At 41.4% G+C, this 18,973-nt stretch overlaps 1 protein-coding gene across 1 annotated transcript in view; it reads right to left on the bottom strand.

Moving 5' to 3' along the window:
- The window catches only part of LOC149259028 (Ribosomal protein S18), a 193,286-nt gene that overhangs the window by 122,732 nt on the left and 51,581 nt on the right, over positions 1-18,973 (bottom strand). Inside the window, exons 3-4 of the mRNA XM_089417194.1 lie at positions 11,651-11,686; positions 11,198-11,562 (exon numbers count right to left, since the gene is read on the bottom strand). Coding sequence (XP_089273320.1) covers positions 11,198-11,562; positions 11,651-11,686 — 401 coding nt within the window. The remainder of the gene's footprint in view (positions 1-11,197; positions 11,563-11,650; positions 11,687-18,973) is intronic.

Genomic DNA, 18,973 nt, shown 5'->3' with positions numbered 1-18,973 from the left:
GGTGATACGCAGGATTGGACAGGTTGCATATGAGTTGGAGCTGCCCCAAGGCAGCAAGATTCATAACATTTTTCATGTATCATGCCTGAAGAAGGCATTGGGGCAGCATGTGACAGTGACAGATGAGCTACCACCCACGGATGATGAGGGGCATTTGGTGTTGCAGCCAAAGGCTATTATTGATACCAGGGAGAGGCGGCTGCGGAGCAAGACAGTCCGAGAATTCTTGGTGAGGTGGAAGAATTTATCGAATGAGGATGTGTTAAATTTGGACAACTAGGTCCAAACTCCATGTTCTGATGCTCAGATTAAGAGGCTAATATTTTTGTTGGATTCCTCTTTCTGAGAGGTGTAAAATTCATATAAAAATAGTCTTAATCCGATGAGCAGAACTTATATTTTGAATTTATTATTCTTAATAAATTATATGTGCAAAGGTCAGCCAGTTTTGTAATGTAGGCTCACATGCCCAACAGATGTGTCACACACCCTCATTAATGGATATATATATACAGGAAAAGTTGGAGAGAATTTGATCACAACACAACTCACATCTTCCTCTCTCATCCTAAAAAGTACGAGCTACCTGGAGGACGAATTTCAGCCACACGTGGGAAGGACGAAGAGGATTTTTCTGCTGCTAGGGTTTCGCAAAAGTTTGACCAGCGTTGACTTTGGTCAACGCTTGGTCCAAACAAGCTAAAACTTGTGGGAGGTTCGATTTTTGAAGGCCATACTACCTGGCACAAAAATCGAGGTCAAAGGGTTGACCGTTTTGCTGCTGCGTTGACTTTTAGCTTGCTGCCCCTGCGTTGACTTTTCAGGACAGCGTTGACTTTTGTAGAACTGACTTGGGTTGACTCATCTACTGGTTGGAGGGTTGTTGTGACACATGCTGGGCTGGCTGACCAAAGGAGACTTTGCTGGTTGAAGCATCCTGTTGACCGCCGAAACAAACACATACATTTTTCTTGTTTCTGATTTGTCTTCTGTAAGATCTGCTTATATGTTCTATCTGCATTTTGCTTATCTACTTGTATGATTGCTGTGAGAAAAGTGAAATTGCTCTTAGCATAGAACATCTACAAAACTTTACATGGTATCAGAGCTGAGGTGAAGACAAACTCTATCTATAGCAATTATCATCGAAGGAAATGGATTCCTCTAAGCTTGAATTCAGGGAGAATGACAAGCTGACTGGAAGTGATGACTTCCATGCCTGGAAGATGTTATTAGATCTCAAATTAGAAGATCATGATCTCCTAGATCATGTGACAGGGAAGATTCAAGAACCTCCATCAAATGCCTCTGCTGTTGTTAAACACAAGTATAAGAAGGGAGAAATCAGAGCAAAACTGTTGATCAGGGAATCCATAAATAAGAGTCTGGTTGCCTACATATCTGAACTAGGCACATCCAAGGAGATGTATGACAAACTGATACTTATGTTCCGAGTAAACAATGTGAACCAAGTGCTATTCCTCAAGAACAAGTTGAAGAATATGAAGAAGGGCCGAGACGAGTCTATTCAAACTTTCTTTATGAAGTTGACCGAAACCAGGAACAATCTGCTAGCTATTGGGGAGACAATAGCTGATCGTGAGATGGTTCTCACCGCACTTGGAGGACTTCCATATGAATGGCAAGTATTCACAACTACCATTCTCAACAAAAATACCATCCCTAACTTTGATGAGCTTCTGTCTAGATGTATGCAAGAAGAAACAAGGATGAAGGAATTTGATAATGAAAGAAATGCTGCCTATGTTGCTCATTCCCGAAAGAAGAACTCTGGTGGTTCCAAGGACAAAGGAAGGACTAAGACTCAAAAGAAGAAGGATAAATGTTTCACCTGCCATAGGACTGGACACTATGCTAGAGAATGCCCCTTCCAGAAGAATTCTCCCGATAGTGACGACAACAACAACAACCGAAGGAATGGGAATCAAAAAAATGACAAATCCAAAGGAAAGAGGAAGGCTCACTTTGAAGGAAACCATCCACCTTCTAAAAGGACCAGAAATACCAGGTATGAGGAGTCTAATGTTGTTGATAAAAGAAATGAGTATATTCTAATATCTGCTCTCTCAGCTGCATCTCCGCCCGACACTATGGATGTCTGGCTAATCGATAGTGGTGCCTCAAGACACATCACCGGATTCAAGGAAGCACTTTCTGACATGGTTGAAAGGGATACTAATCTAGAAATTATCCTTGGGGATAATGCCACTTATCCTGTGAAAGGGACCGGGACTGTGACCCTCCACATGTCTCAAGGACAAGTCCTCCATCTACAAGATGTACTCTATGTACCCAAATTGAAGAAGAACCTTGTGTCTGTATCTGCCATGGAAGACAAAGGATTCAATGTAACTTTCTCTGATGGAAAGGTACTCATGTGGAAGAAGAGCTTCAAGGAAGCTATCTCAATTGGTTTTAGAGTTGGTACACTCTACCAGGTTGGAGGGAGTCCGTTGGGAGCTATGACTTGTGATACTATCCGTCAAACCGAACTATGGCACCGAAGATTTGGACACCTTCATTACAAGGCTCTTCCCGAAGAAAGGAAGGTGGTGACAGGGATGCCTGATTTTGGAAATAATCATAAAGGTGTATGTAAGGGCTGTGCTGAAGGAAAACATACAAGGGGACCTTTCCCCTCAAGTGTCACAAAGACATCTGAGATATTGCAACTGGTCCATTCTGATCTTTCCGGTATGTTGCCTGTAACATCCCTGGGGGGATGTTCTTACTATATGACATTTACTGATGACTTCTCTCGCAAAACCTGGATATACTTCTTGAAGAAGAAGGATGAGGCTTTCATGTGGTTCCGTACCTTCAAAGCCTTGGTGGAAAATATGACCGGAAAGAAGATCAAGATTTTGAGGACTGACAATGGCACTGAATATGAGTCAAATGAGTTCAAAGACTTTTGCAGAGAAGCTGGCATTAAGAGGGAGACTACCACTGCATATACTCCTGAGCAGAATGGTGTTGCTGAACGCAAGAATAGGACTATTGTGGAAGCTGCCCGTGCCATGCTATGTGACCAGGGTCTTCCAAAGTTTCTGTGGGGAGAAGCTGCAAATACTGCTGTGTACATTCAAAATCGATGCCCTCATTCCACTTTGGACTCCAAAACTCCCGAAGAGGTTTTCTCTGGTAAGAAACCTGATGTCTCACATTTTAGAATTTTTGATGTCCTGTCTATTTTCATGTGCCGAAAGAAAAGAGAAGTAAGCTGGATGCTACTGGGAAGAAAGGAATGTTTGTGGGCTACAGTGAGACTTCTAAGGCATATAGAGTCTATGTACTTGGTCAAAGGGAAGTAGAGATAAGCCATGATGTCACTTTTGACGAAGATGCTTCCCTGAAGAAAGTAGTAGATCTTCCTAGATCTGAAGAAAACCATGAAGAAAGACCTGGAAATCTGGAAGAACCCCAGGATGAGACTATGCCTGATGTTGAAGGGCCAATGGACCCTATTGATCCTTCCCCTTCTCTAGGAAAGAGGCCATCATGGCTCAGGGACACCCTCGAAGATGCTGAGGGTCATGCTGCCCCAAGGGGAACATTCCGAGAAAGCAAGAAGCCGTGTAGATACCAAGGGTATCTAGCTGCCATGAGTACTATTATACAATCTGAACCTGGATCTTTTGAAGAAGCCATCAAGCATCAAGTCTGGAAGGATGCTATGCATGAAGAATATGAGGCTATTATGAAGAATGATGTCTGGGATGTGGTCCCGAGACCGAAGGACAAATCTGTTGTCACCGCTAGATGGCTCTACAAGATTAAACATGGATCTGATGGGAGTGCTGAAAAGTTTAAGGCAAGATTTGTTGCCCGTGGCTTCTCTCAAAAGGAAGGAATTGACTATGACGATATATTTGCACCTGTGGCTCGATATACCACCATCCGATCCATCATAGCCCTTGTTGCTACGCAAGGATGGAGTCTTCATCAGATGGATGTCAAGACCGCTTTTCTGCATGGTACAATAAAGGAAGAGGAGTATGTAGAACAACCTCTGGGATTTGAAGTTCAAGATCGAGACACTTATGTCTGCAGGTTGAAGAAAGCCCTCTATGGGTTAAAGCAAGCACCCAGAGCTTGGTATGAGAGGATGGATAGTTACTTGATGAAGCTGGGCTTCACTCGAAGCAATGCTGATCCAAACCTTTACTTTAAGGTTGAGGAAGGAAAGCCTCTCATTCTAGTGCTGTATGTGGACGACCTCTTCCTGACAGGTGATGACCCTCTCATTCATCAATGTAAGAGGGAGCTTGCTGCTGAGTTCGAGATGAAAGACCTAGGACTGATGCACTATTTCCTAGGCCTGGAGGTCTGGCAGAGACCTGGAGAGATTTTCCTTTCTCAAGGAAAGTATATTGTGAAGCTTCTGGAAAGATTTGGGATGGTGGACTGTAAGTCCGTGTCGACACCAATGGAACTCAACTTTAAGAAGTTGAGTGGCAGCGTTGCAGGGCCTATCTTGGCCAATCCTACTGAGTATCGTCAACTCATAGGAGCTTTGATGTTCTTAGTGAACACCCGTCCGGACATATGTTTTGCAGTGAATATTTTGAGTCAACAGATGGTTGAGCCCATCATTTTCACTGGGTTGGTGCCAAGAATCTTTTGAGATATCTTCGGGGCACGATAAACCATGGGCTGAGATACACTGCCGGGAGTGTGATACTCCGGGGATATACTGATGCCGATTGGGCTGGCAGTGTGGTGGATCGTAAGAGCACATCTGGATGCTGTTTCAATCTTGGTTCTGCTTCGATCTCATGGATGAGCAGGAAGCAGAAGTCGGTGGCTTTGAGCACCGCGGAGGCCGAATACATTGCTGCTAGTATGGCCTGTTGTGAAGTAGTTTGGTTGAGGAAGCTCTTTAGTGAGTTGTTCCAACATGTGCTAGATACCACTGTAATACTCTGTGATAATCAGAGTGGGATTCGTATGACTGAGAATCCTGTGTTCCACGACCGATCCAAGCATATTGATATCAGGTACCACTTTATCCGGGATATGGTACAGCGAGGCGCCGTAAGGCTCGATCATATAGGAACTGATGAGCAGGTCGCGGATATTCTCACTAAGCCCCTGGGGAAGGTCAAGTTCCTAACCTTCCGTGAGAGTCTTGGTGTCGTGGAAAGACCCTATGATGTGGGTCCTGTTGGACGATGAGCTCTGGGAGCTCTGGGGGGCTTTGGGGATAGCTTCTCGGAGCTATAAGCACTCATAATGCTTCTACCCCACCCTTGTGATTATTGAGCTGGTTCGCCACTCATTTAATCTGTGTCCCGTATGCATCCTACCCATTGAGTTCAGGGCTCATGGGAAGTACCTCTCATTTGGCCAATGAGGTGTGGAAAAGCTAGAGACTATTAGCAAAGACTGATGGACGCATCAGAGATTGCCGTACTCTCTATCTAGGATGGCATGGTCCAACCACTTGATCTGGGATCAAGATTTGTGAGGTCTGGGACCTCTGGACTGATTATGTCAGTCGGGGAATGATGTCTTTGTGACTGACCCACTTCTGTTCTGAAATAAAGAAGCCAGCAAAGCAAGTTTCGGCGGGATGACTCGCGATGTTAATTGCACTAATAGATGGAGTTCTCCCTAGTTGAGAGGGAGTGTTAAATTTGGACAACTAGGTCCAAACTCCATGTTCTGATGCTCAGATTAAGAGGCTAATATTTTTGTTGGATTCCTCTTTCTGAGAGGTGTAAAATCCATATAAAAATAGTCTTAATCCGATGAGCAGAACTTATATTTTGAATTTATTATTCTTAATAAATTATATGTGCAAAGGTCAGCCAGTTTTGTAATGTAGGCTCACATGCCCAACAGATGTGTCACACACCCTCATTAATGGATATATATATACAGGAAAAGTTGGAGAGAATTTGATCACAACACAACTCACATCTTCCTCTCTCATCCTAAAAAGTACGAGCTACCTGGAGGACGAATTTCAGCCACACGTGGGAAGGACGAAGAGGATTTTTCTGCTGCTAGGGTTTCGCAGAAGTTTGACCAGCGTTGACTTTGGTCAACGCTTGGTCCAAACAAGCTGAAAACTTGTGGGAGGTTCGATTTTTGAAGGCCATACTACCTGGCACAAAAATCGAGGTCAAAGGGTTGACCGTTTTGCTGCTGCGTTGACTTTTAGCTTGCTGCCCCTGCGTTGACTTTTCAGGACAGCGTTGACTTTTGTAGAACTGACTTGGGTTGACTCATCTACTGGTTGGAGGGTTGTTGTGACACATGCTGGGCTGGCTGACCAAAGGAGACTTTGCTGGTTGAAGCATCCTGTTGACCGCCGAAACAAACACATACATTTTTCTTGTTTTTGATTTGTCTTCTGTAAGATCTGCTTATATGTTCTATCTGCATTTTGCTTATCTACTTGTATGATTGCTGTGAGAAAAGTGAAATTGCTCTTAGCATAGAACATCTACAAAACTTTACAGGATGCCACTTGGGAGAGTGAGAAGATCTTGCAGCATCCATCACTTCAGTTGCTTGAGGACAAGCAACATTTTGCTGGGGGAGACTGTAATATTCCTAATTAGCCATGTTTAATTGGAATATTCGATTTTGCTCAATTTTGCCTTGTATAGTTGTTTATCAATAAAAAGGTGAGAGGGGGACATACTTACTTCATGAATAAAGATGCTCTCTAGTAGCACAACATTGTAACTTAAAAGGTGAGCCAAGGGGGGCCAAAGAACCACGTAGAAGAGTGGCCCACGTAGACACATGGAGTGACTGCGTAGATGGTGAAAAACACGTGGCAAGAGGAAAGCTACGTTGGAGGAGGTGAGCCTTGGGATTGAGAGAGGCCAACGCTATAAAGGAGAGAGGAGCCTCCTCATTTTAGCATTGGATTATGTGCATTTGAGCTAGTCACTTCGACTTAGAGCACGTTGGCTGTTTAGCTAGTCTGCAGCACTGTTTAGTGCATTGAGTGTCCCTGTTCGGAGATCTCACCCTTAGCCCCGGGGGACTTCGAGTGCCTGCTCGGGCAAGGTATTTCCATCAGTATTTTTGCAGTAGTTTCACCAGCATTTTGGCAAGAGGATTGAGCATCTTGGATGACTGCGCAGTCTTGAGAGGGATGACGCAGTTCTTTCTGGCAGGGGTTCTGGACTGAGGTTTTGCAAGTGGATTTGCGCTGGGAGGTTGAGCAAGGGATCAGCTCTTGCATATTGGAGGATTTTGGCTGTCTCAGGCAGGGTTGTGGTGGGTTTATTCCAGTGGCTACGCAGAGCCTTGAGGGATTGCGTGGGTCCTCAAGGGGGCGATTTTCGGGGGTCGGCCATTTCAAAAAAGCTTTCTGGGTTATTCTGGGTTTTCTGAGTAGAATCTGATTCCAGAGTTACAGCATTTTCTGAGGAAGGGAACAGCCCCAAATCCTTATTTGACTTCTCGCAGCAGCAATAGCACGGCAGTCCTCCAACAGCTTGGACGCAGTTCATAGAGAGGCCATTCCTTTGCTATTCTGAGTGTATTTCTTCACTTGCCTTGTGCAAGACGAGGTGCCATCTTTCTGATCACCTCCTGTACTCATTCTATTACTCAGTATAATAAAATAGCTTAGCATTCCTCTCTGCATTTCTTGAGTATCTGCTTATGGTTATATTGTTATATGTTGCACCATTGTTATTTTTATCTCTTTGAGCTTCCCGATTGATATACCACTTGTGTATTTTCTCCTATACTCTTAGACAGAGTCTGGAAAGGGCCAGGAAACCTCCAGATCTCGTCCTATTTTCAGAGGCGACATATCTGGTAAATTCCCTCCCAGTCCATCTCTGGTTGGAGTTTGCTTGTGTTTGAGGAATATTCCTGATAAGGGATATTATATTTAATCCCACTTCCTCCCAGCCAAGTCGTCAACCCACTTGGATCAACAATGCAAAGAAACTTCTTATCAATACATTGCTAGATGGTGGTATGATGCAGATAGCCCATTTAATATTGCTTGTTCAACTTATTACCAAGCTATGTGGGACTCTATTATAGTTGCAGGAATGGGCTTCAAAGGCCCTAGTATGCATGACTTGAGGGGATCTCTTTTGCAAAAAGAGATTTCTTCCATTGATGAATATTTGGCTGAGTATAAAGATTCATGGCTCAAAACAGGTTGTTCCATCATGTCAGATGGATGGACCGACAGAAAGAACTGCACTAAAGGAACCATGTTTTTGAGATCAATTGATGCATTTGATAAGGTGAAGGATGCAACCCTTCTATTTGAGTTTTTGGATGACATTATTTAGGAAGTGGGGGAGCAAAATGTTGTGCATGTCATCACCGATAATGCCTCAAACTATGTTCTTGCTAGAAAGATGCTTGAGTCCAAATATAGGACCATATTTTGGACTCCATGTGTTGCACATTGCATAAACCTCATGCTTGAGGACATAGGAGTGGAGTGGGTAAAAAACATTGTAGAGCATGCCAAGTGCATTACAAAATACATTTACAACCACTCATGGGTATTGAGCCTAATGAGGAAAAACATTGGGGGCAAAGAGCTTGTTAGGCCTACAATTACGAGATTTGCAACTCACTTCATCGCGTTGCAATGTCTCAATGCTCAACATTAATACCTACAAAAAATGTTTTCTTCTGATGATTGGACTTAATCTTGGTGGGCTCATAGACAAGATGGCAAAGACACCAAAAAGAAAGTGTTTGACAATTATTTTTGGAAAAGCTTGTGAAAATTACCAAGCCCCTTGTTAAGGTGCTAAGGATGGTGGATGGGGAAAATTAGCCATGGGCTACATTTATGAAATTATGGATTAGGCAAAGGAGCAGATATAGACAACTTATAAGGACGGGTTAGCTAAATATGGTTGTATATGGGAGACCATTGATAACAGATGGAACAATCGACTCCATCGTCCTATACATGCAGTTGGGTATTTTTTGAACCAAAAGTATCATTATAAAGCTCGGCTAGGAGATCTACAGGATGGGGAGGTCAGAGCTAGATTGATTGATTGCTTGGACTGCATGGTCCCTAGCCATGCGGACTAGTTGGAAATACATAGAAAACTTACTCTTTTCAATATGATAGCTAGTCCCTTTGGAAAAAACTTGGCAAAGATGGCAACAGATGTGGATCGACCAGGTAAACAATTCCAATTTCCAACTTGTTTTTCTTTTCAAGTTAAACTGTTTACAAATTTACAATTCAAATTATCTATAAATACTTGTAATTTGTAAATAAGTAATGAAATGAACTAAGTTATTAATTAATGTCTTTTTCTTTGCAGCACATTGGTGGGAGTCATTTGGCGGCTAGTGTCCTCAATTGCAAAAGTTTGCAATTAGAGTCCTCAGCCAAACTTGCAGTGCTTCAAGTTGTGAGCGCAATTGGTCTATTTTTTAGTGCATACACATGAAGAAGAGAAATCGTTTGAAACAAAAAAGGTTAAATGATATTGTCTTCGTGCAATACAACCTTCAACTAAGGCGGAACCAAATGAAGAACAAAACACCTAATATAGATCCCATTATGTTGGACGATATTGATCCAACATCAGAATGGGTGGAGGAGACTGAAGATCCTGTGTTTGATGTTGATTTTGATATTGACATGGCATTAGCGGGGGATGAAGCAGATTTGGTGGCACCATCAGAACCAAGTTAGTAGTCGCATCAAGGAAAGGCAAACAACCAATGGAAGGTACTAGTCGTGCAGCCCGACCAACATGCTTCCATTAGGTCCACTTCTATTGTTATTGGTGGTAGTGCTACTGAGGTTGCAGATGAGGTTGAAGCATCCTCAAATTCTGATCCAAATGATGTCTATGTAGCTCTTGTTGATGATGATGATCATCTGTCTAGTAGTGGTGATGAATTTGATGATTGATCATGTGTAGACACTAGAGTCTAGAGTCTAGACTTGTATTCTTGTAGTAGGCCAATGTCCTCATAGCTTGTAGCATTGTTTCTTGACTTTATAGGCCATTTAGAGCCACATTGCTTATGTATTTTGCCAATGATATGTATTGCACTCGGTGCCATTTTGATATATTCACCTTTACATGGTATATAAATGAGCAAACTTTGCATATTTTGTCTCTATTGGCTTGGAATCATGGTTTTAAATCTTAAAAATAGTTTTTTTCATTAAAAAATTATTATTTAACGTATTTTTTTTAGAACCAGTTCATTTAGCCCTGACCAGTCCCGGTTTGTAACCCGGTTTATTAGGTGGACCGATCCGGTCACCGGTTCCGGTTTTAAAACTATGGATTTAACATATGAAGTTCTTTTGTGGAGCTTCCTCTGGAATTTCCATTACTCTCAAGGCTGTTTCATCGCCATCCTTATACTGTTTCCATCAATAGAAGCATAGTCTTTGGGCCTGCTTACTGGACTGTATGCCTATGGCATCATACTAGAAGTACTTTTTGTTTTCGACAAAATAAAATAAGTGTGAACTCTTGTCCTTGGGAAAACATATATATCAAACCCAAACAAGAAAAGCAACATTGATATTCGAAACACGTGCAATTCTGAGATATGAAAAGATCATATAATTTCATTAGTGTCCAATGAATGAGAACAATAAGTCACTCAATGAGACTGAAAAGTACATCCAGTGGCAGTACATAGCGGGAGTGCAAAATCAACTACTAAAACTATGCTAAGAAAAACAGAAAGCTAATATATGCACAGGTTGCATGAAATGAAAATGAAGAATGCTAAAACCAAATGAGTCTATGCTCCGTACAAAAGGATATAATCTTTTCTCAAAAGAGAGCAATCCAAGAAAGTAAATCAAGAAGAATGCAACCCTTTACAAGTTTCAAAAAGAAGGTATCAACTAGAGCAAGAGGTTAGAAATATTTAAAAAGGAAGAATCAATTTGAAAGGAACTAAGAGTGCTGAAGGTCTCTAGGAAGCTATGGATTCCAAACAATTTATAAGCACCCATAAAATTTGTTTATTGACATGCTAAATTTCAATTGATCAAGAGAATTTGAGTTTCTGTTGACAGCAAAAGAACACAGATCTAGTTTCTATTGAAGATATGATAGATCCAAAAAACCAAGTTTCCCAGATAATAAACTGAAAGGGAACACTAAAAGATGGACATCATTTGTCCTTATTATTGTATGTCTGGTTTGACCATCATAAAGACAGATTATTGCACCTTTGGTGTGTAGGTAGATCCAGGTGGAAAGGCAGCATCGGGCCTGAAGGAGTAGTCTTCCTCTGGTCTCAGTACACCATAATCATATTCCAATGCAGCCTTTTTCAATTTGTCATCCATCCCATCAGCCAGTGTATCTGCACCATGACCTGCTTGATCACCTTCCCATCCTAGTTTTTCATTCCAATCATCCTTACCAAAGCCACCACCTGCCTTTCCACGAGCTTTTTCAATCCTATCTAACTTCTGAAAGAAAGAGTCTGTATGTGAATCATTGGCACTGAAGTCTCCAAACATTCGACGTTCAAAATCATCTGCTGACTCAAATGAAGACTGACTTTCACTAGGAGATGCTCTAGGCCCAACTGGTAGAAAACATTAAGATCACATATCAGTCAATTTCCAACAGCAAGATTTAATTCACACAAAAGAAAAGTGCCACAGTAATCTTACATCCATATGAAGCTCCAGTGCCAGTAGAACCAGTTCCTAACACATCCAAAACACTAATTAGTTCTAGTATCAAGCTGAGATATTCAACACTTACTATAAGTCCACACCAAAAGACCAAACCAGGGTCTTTAGGAGGTACTTGCATTATATTGATTTATAGCTGCTTTTTGCAGAGGATATCATTTCCTGTATGGGAATAGAGACACCACTTCTCAACAGAATTGAACTCAATAGTCAAGACTTCTTATCTGTTAAGTACACATACTAAAGTGACAAACCACTAAAAGTAAAGACACATCCTGTACAATAGCAAGAAGTTTTCCCTCTATTTTGCAAATTTTCCTAAGGTTGAAGTAGCTTAAAAAATCATCACTTTAGTTGGTAACTGACAAGCAAAGTACTATCCAGCCTTTACTATCAGAAATTGGGCTAAATTTTCATTCATTATTTACAAAGATAATGCCTGCCAGAAACATAAAAAGCCATAATCCAGTTAGTAAATTCACTTAAGTCACACATGGGCATGCACATGCACACACCTGGTCAAATAAGTAAATACACATGTTAAAATAGCGTATATAAAGGTCATACATAGGCTACCCAGTGCCCACCTTTAGAGACATGTGACTTTTTGCATAACCTACTTATTCATTAAAAATAGTTTAATAAGGCCTACACTAGTGTTTAACAGTAAATTAAATTAAAATTAACCTTTTAGACTTGATTATGGTGAGTCAGCATCCTAAATATCTGAATATCAGTGTTGCACCACCCGCATAAGACCCGCAGGTCTTGGCGGGTTCTATAGCGAGCCAGGTCACTCGCATAGAACCTGCGCTTAAGAGCTGGACTCAGCCAAACTCGCAGTAAACCTGTATACCCATATAAGACTCGCAGGTTTAGCATAAGACCCGCATCGGACCCTTATAAGACACATTGACCCTCAGATTGCAATTTTTTTTCTCTCTTCTTTTTTTATTTTTCTTTTCTTTTTTGGAAATGAGGTGGAGGAAAAGGGGAATTGGAGGCAAGAAAATGCTTTATAAGCACCTCTCTCCCTTCCATTTGCCATTCACTTGTCATTTGAGTGTTTGGCTCATCTCTATGAGTGTTAAGTGACACCATTGCATAGTGAAGGAGCTCTTGGAGGAGGCTAAAGGAGGCTTCATCAGAGATTCAGATCAGACCTAGCTTCAGGTAGGCTTCATGAACCTTGTTTGAATGTTTTCCATGTAAATTTTTTTAAATATTTTGTATTCAATTTAATTTTTATTTTTATTCAATTTTTTTTAATTTGCAAAAATTTTTTGGCCCCGTGGCTGAGTTTCTCAGCCACACATTGCCTCCTCAGCCCACAGGCCCTGTGGCTAAGTTTCTCAGCTGCACATTGCCTCCTCAGCCCGTAAGCCCTGTGGCTATGCTTCTCAGCCACACAAGGCCGCTGTGTGGCTGAAAAAATCGACCACAGGGCCTACAAGCTGAGGAGGATTGCCTCCTCAGCCACACGTGGGCCCTATGTGGTTGAGAAACTCAGCCACAGTGCCTCCTCAACCCGCATGCCCTGTGGCTAAGTTTCTCAGCCACACACGGACCCCATGTGGCAGAGAAACTCAACCACAAGGCCCAAAAAAATTTGTAAATTAAAAACAAAAAAAATATCAATTAAATTTTAAAAATTTAATTTTTTCTTCCAGATTTTGTCACCATGCCACCAAAGGGTTCTAGAAAGTTTCGTGATCCAGCATGGGCACATGGTCAACGAACCATTGCCGATAATGACCACCATGTCAAGTGCAATTATTGCAATGCCACAATGCATGCAGGCATAAACAGGCTAAAATACCACCTAGCTAGAATTCCTGGGAATAGTGTGGGATGTTGTCAAAATTGCCCGAATGAAGTCACTACTGAAATGGCAGTTTCTTTGGAAACCATTAAACAAGAAAGTTCTAAGAGGGCAAAAAGGAAGTATGAGATTGTTGGGATAGGTAGATCTTCATCTCAGAGTGAAACACATATTCAAAGTCCAGGTATTGGTAGCTCCTCTTCAAGTGTTGTGGTAAACAGGAGTATAAACTCTTCTTTCTTCAGCCCTCGTACAACTCCAGGATCTCAACCAATCTTGGATAGTTTTAATGAAAAGAAGAGGAAGGAGGCAAATATGGCAATGAGGAGGTTTTGGTACCATAACAATCTTTCATTCAACTATGCAAAGTCTTATTTTTATCAGCCCATGGTGGATGCCATTGCAAGTGTTGGCCCTCGATACAAAGCCCCATCTTATAATACTTAATGGGAAAGAGCTAGATGAGGAGCTTGAGTGTGTCAAGGAACAATTGGAGAGCATTAAAAGCTCATGAAAATTTATAGGTTGTACAATTATGTCTGATGAGTGGACAAATCAGAGGGGAAGAACAATAATAAATTTTGTTGTAGCTTGCCCTAAAGGAAGCAAGTTCCTAAAATCCATTGATGCATTTGCACATGTAAAAGATGCACATTTGATATTTACATTGTTGGTTGATGTGGTGGAGGAAGTTGGGGTTGCAAATGTTGTCCAAGTAATCACAAACAATGCAGCAAATTATGTGGCAGCTGGAAGGTTGCTTTGTGCCAAATATCCCACCATTTTTTGGACTCCATGTGCTGCCCATTGCATAGACTTGATACTAGAAGATATTGGGAAGTTGGAATCGGTGCAAGATGTTGTGCAAGAATGCAAGCAAATTACCAAGTATATTTATGATCATGCTTGGTTGTTGAGCCTTATGAGGGAATTCACACAGGGTGAGCTTAGTCGCCCAGCTGTCACACGGTTTGCTACAAACTTTCTTTCCTTCCAAAGCCTTTTGTATGAGTACCAAGCTTTGAGAAGAATGTTTTGTAGCCAGAAATATATATTTTGGAAAGATAGCACAAAACCAGAAGCATTGTATGTGAAAGCATTTGTCTTTGGTGATAGTTTGTGGGACAGTGACTGAGATTGTCAGCTTCACTGAGCCCCTTGTGAAAGTCTTGAGATTGATGGATGGAGAGAAACCTGCAATCGGATATATTTATGAGGGCATGGACAGGGCCAAAGAGACCATCAAGACTTTCTATAAGGGAAATGAATCTAAATATCTCCCTATATGGAAAATTATTGATTCCAGGTGGGACAAGAAACTACATTCACCATTGCATGCAGAAGGAACATATCTCAATCCGAGCTTATTCTATAATGAGGGGTCTAACATTCAAAGAGATCCCGAGGTGATAAGAGGTGTCATGATATGCATTAAGAAGACGTTCCTGAATCAAGATATTCAAGACAAAATCAACATACAACGAGATATGTATAAGGAAGCATCTTGCATGTTTGGATTCAGCTCAAGCCAACGTCTTAAGGACAAGAAAATGCCTTGTAAGTGCAAATTGTTAGAACTTAGCTTGTAATTTTGATAGTTCTCTTTTATATGTTTGGCATTGCAAACAGATAGTATTTGTTGTTATTTTTTTACAGCTCATTGGTGGATAGATTGTGGCACTGAGGCACCACAATTACAAGAATTCACCATCAGAATTCTGAGTCAACCCTGCAGTGCTTCTTCTTATGAGCACAAATGGTCAGTGTTTGTGCACATCCACAGCAAAAAGAGAAACGGGATGGAGCATGAGAGGTTGGAGAAGTTGTTTTCATCTACTACAACCTTCGAATGCTCACAAAACAAGTGCAACCAAAGGATACATATCCAATTTTATTGTATACTATTGATTTAGAGTCTAATTGGGTTGTGGAGGAGGAGTCCCCTAATTTGAGTTGGCTTGATGAAGAGACTAAGGATCTCTCTAGTTTGCCATCTCAAATGGAGACTCCAAATACACCTACCTCACAGTTGCTTCAACCTTCCAATATTAGCACTAGCTCCACGAGGGCTTATTGTAGGCGTAGTTGTCCATGAGTGATGAGACTCAAGATTGTTATGAGGCAATCATTTATCATTTATGACATGTATTTGAATTTTGAACTCGCTGACATTTCTTATTTTAATTATGGAATCATGATTCTTTTTCTTATTCAGTATCTAAATGTTTTTCTTATAAAAATCGAATATGTTATGATGTACTTTTATAGATATGAGATGATATTATGAATTATTGCATATATTGTTGTTTTTATAACTTATAAGAATTGGAATTGTCATTAGTTTCTTTTTGTGCTTAAAATTTATCATATTGTAAGGTTTTTTATATTTTGACGAGTCTTATACAAGTCGTTCCCGAGTCTTATACGAGTCGACAAGTGTTAAGTTTAGGTATGTTCTATGCTTAGAGCAACTTATTTCAATTTTCAAAGTTAGCTCAATATCTTTTCCAGATTAGCAATCACATCAGCATTAAAGTAAACTGCAAATAGAACATAAACATAAATCGCAGAAGACAAGCCAAGACAAGAGGACACAAGATGTGGCACTAGCCAGGGAAAAACCCCAATGTGGGGAAACCCTTGATCAATTCTTCTTATATGTTCTTCAATAGTTCAGCAGAGAGAGAGAGAGATAGTACGTTTACAACAGAAGTCAACACTTCGACTTATTTAGATAAGAGCATAGATCATCTCTAAGAAGATGATACATGAGATCAGTTGAAGACTGCTGCTTCAACTGATTCTCCAAGGCGACTCCTTCACCTATCATTGTGCTGCATTTCGTCATCATGTTGCACCTCACCGTGCTGCACCATGTTGCACCCATCATCACTATGCTGCATCTCATCATGCTTCATTAATCATGATTGTACCCATCACTGTATTGCATTATGTGCCATTGTTGAACGTTGCTTGCTTGTTGTCCCTAGCATGCTTGTTGTCCTTAGCATGCTTGTTGTTGCATGCTAGCTATCCCTTGCATGCTAGATGTACCAATACATGCTTGCTGCACTAGGGATCATGATGTTGTCCCAATATTAGTTTGTTGTCCCTTGCATGCTTGTTGTAACATTGCATGCTTGGTGTACTTGCTGCTAAGTACCATACAGCTGTCCCAATGTTAGTTAGATGTCCCTTGCATGCAGCTCTCCTTCGGAGATAGATGCTCCGGCTGAAACCCCGGATAAACACTCCAGCAACTCCTCAGCTCCAATCTGTCCCACGAAAAACCCCAGCGTCAGCCTTTAGGGACTGCGTCAGCCTTTTCTGCCCTCTACGTCAACTTTCCCGGCAGTTCCGGCTTTTGCCCTCTGCGTCAGCTTTCCCGACGGTTCCGGCAGTTCCGGCTGTTCCTGGCAATTCCGGCTTCTGCCCTCTGCGTCAACTTTCCCGGATGTTCCGACAGTTCCAGACAATTTCGGCTGTTCCAGGCAATTCCGACTTCTACCCTCTGTGTCAGCTTTCCTGGCTGTTCCAGCAGTTCTAGTTGTTCCCGCAGTTCCAGCAGTTCTAGTTGTTCCCGCAGTTCCCGCTATTCCCAACAGTTCCAGTTGTTCCCGGCAGTTCCAGCTGCTCCCCGCAGTTCCAGCTTCTACCCTCTGCGTCAGCTTTCCCGGCAATTTTGGCAATTCCCGGTTGTTCCCGGCAGTTCCAGCAGCTGCCCTCTGCGTCAGCTTTCCCGGCTGTTTCGGCAATTCCCGACAGTTCCGATTGTTCCCGACAGTTCCGACTTCTGCCCTTTGCGTCAGCTTTCCTGGTTGTTCTGGCAGTTCCAGTTGTTCTCGACAGTTCCGACTTCTGCCTTCTACGTCAGCTTTCCCGACAATTTCGACAGTTCCCAGCAGTTCCGACTGTTCCCCGCAGTTCCGGCTTCTGCCCTCTGCATCAGCTTTCCTGGCAGTTCCAGCTTCTGCCCTCTGCGTCAGCTTTCCCGGCAGTTCCAACTTCTGCCCTCTGCGTCAGCTTTCCCCACTGTTCCGGCGATTCCCAGCAATTCCGGCTTCTGCCCTCTAGATTAGGGCAGCGTTATCCCTTAGGATCTCTCCTCCTACTAAAACCCAAAGACAAATAGAGAGGAAAAGATCCCAAGTGTGTTTTGAAATGACTTGAAGGCCACCTCTATTTATACTAAAATGTTGAGCACATGTGGGGTTTATTTGGTTGTTGGCCGACCTTGACGAATTGTCCCATAACACAAATAAATTCATATCTCCGTGAATACTTATCAGAATCGGATGATCTTTAAATCAATCCTACACCTCTCGATGAGAGGAATCCAAGAAAAATAGCAGCCTCCATTAATAAGATGACCCACATGGAGTTTGGCCCTAGTTGCCAATTTTAACAACAAGTCAATAGCCAGACGAGTCTTATATGAGTATGAGTCGTGAAACGTCGCTAAATAATGCTAATTGTCATGATTTACATATTTTTCAGCAAATTTATGACCAAATATGACATTTGTCATATTTAAAGTTTCAAAATCCAAAATTGTGGGCAGATTTTATAGACTTCGGCCCAGATTTACATACATGATATTAATGACATAATTGTGTTATTTAATGATTTACAAGAAGGATTGCATAGTAGTTTAATGACAGCATGTCTTCCCCATATAAGCACTTTGACCTCAATGCATCTAGAGATTAGTTTGTTTTCTAGTTCCAGAGTTTCATCTACATTAGAAAGGCTTGTTATTGTTGTTGCCGCCTTGCACACACACCTAAGTAAGTGAGAAAAAGCTCTTAACCCCACAAGGTGTGGTTTGGTGGCAAAACTAAGAGATGGGGCTGTCACATATTCCAAACTCTCTTTGTTTAAGCTCTCTCCTAGCTAATCTAAGGGGGGTGGTCCCTAATGAAAAGTTATATGACATGAGTTTCTAGGAGATTAAGTTAAGTGGAATGTTTGTCAAAAATAACCTATTTCCAAAGAATTAAGCAAGCATATGAATAAATGAGCAATTTCAATGATATATTCAAACTATGGACTAGTGCCTTATAACAATAGCTTGCTCAAAAAGGAAATCAAGATATAATGATAGACAATCCTACAAAATCAAATGTTAGACCAAGATGAACATACAAACATCAAAATCAACTATAAAGGAGATAGTGCTTGAAAGTAAATGCGGAAATGACAAAGATAATGACATCAATTACTCATGAGTTAAATGATCATCAAAGCAACAAATATATGAAATAACTTGAAATAGACTTGCACCAATGAAGGATATTCCAAGTACAAGAAAGTTAATTGTTGCAAAGGTAAAGATCCACAATGCTTGCAATATAAAACAAATGCTTCTTGAGATAAGGATAATATTTGCAAATAAGACACAAATAAACCCAAGGTAGCATATGTAAGAGAATTGCATTTGCAAGTAAAGTAAAGTTGTGATGTAGATGTGGAGTCAA

Source organism: Pinus tabuliformis, chromosome 6 (assembly GCF_031772625.1).
Source record: "Pinus tabuliformis cultivar Carrire ecotype Pingquan chromosome 6, CPIR1, whole genome shotgun sequence".
Classification (NCBI taxonomy): Eukaryota; Viridiplantae; Streptophyta; class Pinopsida; order Pinales; family Pinaceae; genus Pinus; species Pinus tabuliformis.
This window is presented reverse-complemented; position numbering and strand designations above follow the sequence as displayed.